This window comes from Triticum dicoccoides, chromosome 2A (assembly GCF_002162155.2).
Source record: "Triticum dicoccoides isolate Atlit2015 ecotype Zavitan chromosome 2A, WEW_v2.0, whole genome shotgun sequence".
NCBI classification, from domain to species: domain Eukaryota; kingdom Viridiplantae; phylum Streptophyta; class Magnoliopsida; order Poales; family Poaceae; genus Triticum; species Triticum dicoccoides.
In genome coordinates this window covers 122,212,426-122,217,729 of record NC_041382.1, presented here as the reverse complement: position 1 = coordinate 122,217,729, position 5,304 = coordinate 122,212,426, and the positions used below count along the sequence as shown (strand labels likewise).

Genomic DNA, 5,304 nt, shown 5'->3' with positions numbered 1-5,304 from the left:
GTGACATGACATTACCAGCAAAAACAAGTAGTAGAAGAAACGTGTGGTCACGCGATATTTGTATTTTAAGATAAACATATCGCCTCACTACAACTCTTGGAGTATACGTAATTCATGTGAAACACAATTAACATGAAGCGCAAAATGTTTGGAAATATGTGCACATCTCATTTCTTCTTCTTTTGTCCCCGGCATTTCTCAATCATCAAAATGTGTCACTTCCACGTAAGAAATTCCAAGAGGTGGGTCAGCCCTTACACGCTATATATAGAGCCGGAGTCCACCGCCCAAACCATCAAACCAGCTTCCTCTCCTTCTTCCACTCCCCCCGAACCATCCTCACCACAGCCTCTCCTTCTCTTCGTTCGCTGCTCTCGTCGTAGCCCACGCATCTTGTTGCTTTTCTCCCGGCGCTTCTTCAGACTTTCTCCCTGTGTCGGTCCGCGCTCTCGTCATGATGAACCACGCCACCTTTGCTGCCGAGGAGGCGGTCACCGCCGTGGCGGCGCCGGCGCAGCCGGGTCGCCATTTCGTGTCGCTCCCGCCGCGGAGGGCGCGCGATTGCAGGAAGGCCTCCCTGGGCCGCATGGACCTCGCCACCTCGGCGGTGCTGATGGGCGGGTCTCTGCTGGACTCGATGAAGGCCTCCTCGCCCCGCCACCCCATGTCCCCCGCCGGCGCCGACAACGAGGAGTGGATCGTAAGTTTCTCTCACATCCACCCATGGCTGCTGCTTGCTTTCTTTCCCACCCTCCCTCCCTCTCTCCGCGATGATTGAAGAATCTTTGCCTGAATCGCAGGAGAAGCACCCGTCAGCATTGGAGTGGTTCGAGGGCGTGCTCGCGGCGGCCGAGGGGAAGCAGATCGTCATGTTCCTCGACTACGACGGCACCCTTTCGCCGATCGTCCAGGACCCCGACCGCGCCGTCATGACCGAGGAGGTCAGTCTCCTTGCTCCCTCGTTCCATGTCTTGTGACGCCTTCTTGCGACGCGATCGAAGCAGAGCATGCTCTGTTCACAGAGGTTCCCTTTGCACTGCCCTGTTCTTAATTTTCTCTTTGATTGACGCAGATGAGGGATGCGGTGAGGGGCGTCGCGCAGCATTTCCCGACGGCCATCGTGAGTGGGAGATGCAGAGACAAGGTACATTCCAGCGCCAACATATCCTCTAGTGCTACTTTCTTGGTTCCTTGCTGCTGCTGCTGCAGCCGTTGCATTTTTGTTGTTGTTGCTTTCTTGGTGCTGTAAAAGAAGCCTAGTCTTGCACCTCACACCACGGCTCCAGCAGCGTGCACCGTAAACGGAATCTTCCAGGTTCCCTTTTGTAATTATTTGGCCGTGATTTTCACCGTCCACATGACATGGCATGCATGCCGCATTTGGTTGCGGCCGTGAACCTAGACGCTATACACACAACAGTACATGCAAAGAGGCACAGCGAGCGTTTTTATGAGCGTTTTCTCGCACTACTAGTACTTCCGCCCACAGAAAGAGGCACAGCGATCGTTTTCATGAGCGTTTCCTCGCAGTAGTACTTCTCTCCTTCCCCCTTCCCCTTTGCCCGGTTACCTCTTCATCTACGTACAAAAGAAACAAAAGAGCACTGTATTTGTATTTATGGTGCAATATGTACGCAGGTGTTCAACTTTGTGAAACTGGAGGAGCTGTACTACGCCGGGAGCCACGGCATGGACATCAAGGGCCCCACCAAAGTGTCTAACCACAAGGCAAAGGTTAGTTAAGTTAGTCGACATCTACCTTCCTCCGAATTTTCTTCCTCACTTATTCTCTCTCTCTCTCTCTCTCTCTCTCTCTCTCTCTCTCTCTCTCTCTCTCTCTACAGTCCTCGTGAAAGAGACTTTTCATTGGCCCTAATTTTTTGTTTGCTGTAATTAAGTCGCTTGCGAGCTGCGTGATTGAGTGGTTGTTCGTTTTGTCTATGCAGGCTGACGAGGTTCTGTGCCAGCCGGCGACCGAGTTCTTGCCTGTCATTCAGGAGGTAGGCATGCACGACCTGACCCTGTCTTTCACCAGTGAGAGATTAATTAAACTACGTACCTGAGAAATAATATTCCTAATCAACGAGTACTAATCTTGGTGTACTTTTCTTCTCGCCATCAAGTCCACTACTGCTACTAGAATGTAAACGATTTGCTGACAAGTGTGGTCCGGATCGATTAATTTGCAGGTGTATGAGAAGCTGACGGCGAAGATGGAGTCCATCCCGGGGGCCATGGTGGAGAACAACAAGTTTTGCCTCTCGGTGCACTTCCGCTGCGTCGAGGAGGCGGAATGGGATGCTCTGGGCAGGGAGGTGAAGGCAGTGCTGGACGACTACCCGAAACTCTGCCTCACCAAGGGGAGAAAGGTCCTCGAGATCCGGCCCTCCATCGAGTGGAACAAGGGACACGCTCTCAAGTTCTTGCTCAAGTCTCTCGGTGAGTTCTTGCACGGCACATCACAATGAAAATCGACGGGGCAGCCCGTTGTTTTGTTTTGGAAAAGAAAAACACAGCACATAGTACAAATGCATAAATGTTGATGCTGCTTCATACATGTCTTGTTAGGTACTTGCTTCATAAATATTCACAATAGATTTTTGGATGGTTTTTCCTTTGCAGGCTATGCGGGGCGCAGCGACGTTTTCCCGATATACATCGGGGATGACCGTACAGACGAGGATGCATTCAAGGTATAGTACACGCTGCACCTGTACTTTTGCGCTGATGCGCGCTATCGATCCAATCCGATGAACTGAGCCCTTTACTTTTGCAAAAAAAATAAATCAAAATAGGTGCTGCAGAACATGGGACAAGGCATCGGGATCCTTGTGACCAAGTTTCCAAAGGACACCAGCGCATCCTACTCTCTGCGTGAGCCTGCTGAGGTAAAACACCTTTACATTTCTTTTCAGAGGGACTATAAGTTGTAGTCAGGGGTTTTGAGTTTTACATGAAATTTGTTTTCATATGTGTAACCTGTGGTCATATACATTGTGCAGGTAAAGGAGTTCATGCGCAAGCTAGTGAAGAGCAACGGGATAAAGAAGGGTTAATTCATCAATCAACAGCCTTCTAGCTCTAACTCGCATGAAGATCGAGCAGGCTATATAGCTAGTACATCAAGTCTAGCTTGTTTCCTTTTTGGACTTGGTGTTGTCTCTCCTTTCATCTAGTAGAACAATGCATGCATGCGTGTCAGGGTCGATATAGAAGATCCAGATCGATCAGTGACCCATGCCAGGCCTTGGCTCTGAAGGTTTCTATTACTGTATCCTTCTCTCAAGGTCTTGTAATTAGCCTTCCCTTAGCTATGACAGAAATGGTATTGACAAAGTAGCCCTCCTTTTTCTCGCCCTGCACTATAAAATTGTTCTATTGCTTGCTTCGTCGTTAGCTTGTTATGATGTGATCTCTGTTGAGAAGTTGTTAAAGATATTATTGTGTTAGGGCATCTCCAACGTTGACCCGCAAATTTGCTTCGGCATCCGTCCGCGTTGGGAAGGGACCAGTACGCGGACACTGATGCTGGACGCCGCGATCCACCGCTGCCCGCACACATTTAAACAACTATTCAAACTAACCGGACGAAATTCGTGCGAATACGGCGGATTTCATATAAACCAGACGACGTTCATGCAGACACGTCGGATTTTCATTATATTTCCAACATTTAGAACAAAAAACAAACCTATCCTACGGCGACGGCTGGCATCCATGCCCTTGTTGTTCCCTTCCTGGGACTGCATCCTCCATCTGCGGTCTCTATGAGCACCAACGATAAGACCAATGAAGTGAAGGTGCGGTCGCCGGCGAGAAAGAGTAGAACATGGGTAACGGACCAACCCACATGGGACATAAGGCCCTGCCGCTTCCCATGCCCTACTCATCCTCAGGGGAGTCTGTGCCTTGTCCGTCGCCAGTGGACGTGAGGTCCATGATGGAAATGGAGGTGTCGACACTCTCGTCGTCCCATTGGGCGGCCCGAAAGTTTGTCGGGGGTCCATAGGACGCGTTGCTAGCGTTGTTCTCGTCTATGATAGCCTGCAGCTGCGCTTCCGCGGCGACCTATTCCTGGCGAGCGGCAGCTTGAGCGCGGATGGCCTCGTAGATTGCGCAATGCTCCGCGACGAAGTTGGTGTTGCCACGGCCATGGCCTCCACGGCCTCCTCGCTTGTACTGATGTTCCTCCTGTGCTTGCTGGAACACCGACATGCTCCGGTGCAGTGTCGTCGGAGCCCGTGCCTATCGTGGGGTCGTCCTCATCGTTGAAGATCCCAGGCGAGTTGGTCGGCATGCCGGGCTCGATCTGCCTGGCACGGTTGCTCTGCCAGGCGGCCGCAAGGCGGCCACCTCATGCTTCATCTCCGTCGAAAGGCTCTCCCATAGAGCGTTGTTGCCAGCAGTCATGGCAGATGTGGTGCAAGGGAGGAGGATGTGGAGTGGCTTGTGTTGTGTCGTGTAGTTAGCAGGTGTGGTCGCCTTTAAATATCAGATTCCGGTGAGGCCAGACGTCCGGGTGCGTCAATGCGCGGTGCCTGAGTGGGTTTCTCGGCGGTGTGCCTGCTTAATGGTGGCATACGGATAGATAGGGCATTGAACGGGCGTGGTAGATATCCATCCTGCCCCATCCCGTAACGCGTCTCCGGCATTGAGCAGGCGCGGACATCGGGGACGCGTCGTGGACGGCGTCCTCGGCAGGCGCGTGATACGTCTCCGTCGTATCTCCTTTTCCAAACACTTTTCCCCTTGTTTTGGACTCTAACTTGCATGATTTGAATGGAACTAACCCGGACTGACGCTGTTTTCAGCAGAATTGCCATGGTGTTATTTTTGTGCAGAAATAAAATTCTTGAAATGACCTGAAAATCAGTGGAGATTATTTTTGAAATATATAAAAAATACTGGCGAAAGAATCAAAGCCAGGGGGCCCACACCCCGTCCACGAGGGTGGGGGCGCGCCTACCCCTCTAGGCACGCCCCCTGCCTCGTGGCCCCCCTGGTGCTTGACACGTCTCCAACGTATCTATAATTTTTGATTGCTTCATGCTATATTATATTCTGTTTTGGATGATTAATGGGCTTTGTTATACAATCTTATATTATTTTTGGGACTAACCTATTAACCGGAGGCCCAACCCAGAATTGTTGTTTTTTTGCCTATTTCAGAGTTTCGCAAAAAAAGAATATCAAACGGAGTCCAAACGGAATGAAACCTTCGGGAACGTGATTTTCGGACCGAACGTGATCCAGAGGACTTGGACCCTACGTCAATACATCAACCAGGAAGGCACGAGGTAGGGG

The 5,304-nt window shown here is 51.0% G+C and overlaps 1 protein-coding gene across 1 annotated transcript; it reads left to right on the top strand.

Moving 5' to 3' along the window:
• Positions 1 to 312: 312 nt before the first annotated feature.
• On the top strand, positions 313 to 3,416 carry LOC119353736 (trehalose 6-phosphate phosphatase RA3-like). The gene is made up of 9 exons (XM_037620395.1): positions 313 to 700; positions 801 to 941; positions 1,073 to 1,144; positions 1,639 to 1,734; positions 1,947 to 2,000; positions 2,190 to 2,439; positions 2,623 to 2,693; positions 2,796 to 2,888; positions 3,003 to 3,416. The coding sequence occupies exons 1-9, from the start codon at positions 455 to 457 to the stop codon at positions 3,054 to 3,056; spliced, it is 1,077 nt and encodes a 358-aa protein (XP_037476292.1). The 5' UTR covers positions 313 to 454; the 3' UTR covers positions 3,057 to 3,416.
• The last annotated feature ends 1,888 nt before the right edge of the window (positions 3,417 to 5,304 follow it).

Coding starts and splice junctions, on each gene's coding strand:
- LOC119353736 (XM_037620395.1), top strand. CDS start 455: ATGATGAACCACGCCACCTTTGCTGCCGAGGAGGCGGTCACCGCCGTG. Junction 1,145..1,638: donor GTGGGAGATGCAGAGACAAG/GTACATTCCAGC, acceptor ATATGTACGCAG/GTGTTCAACTTTGTGAAACT. Junction 2,440..2,622: donor GTTCTTGCTCAAGTCTCTCG/GTGAGTTCTTGC, acceptor TTTCCTTTGCAG/GCTATGCGGGGCGCAGCGAC.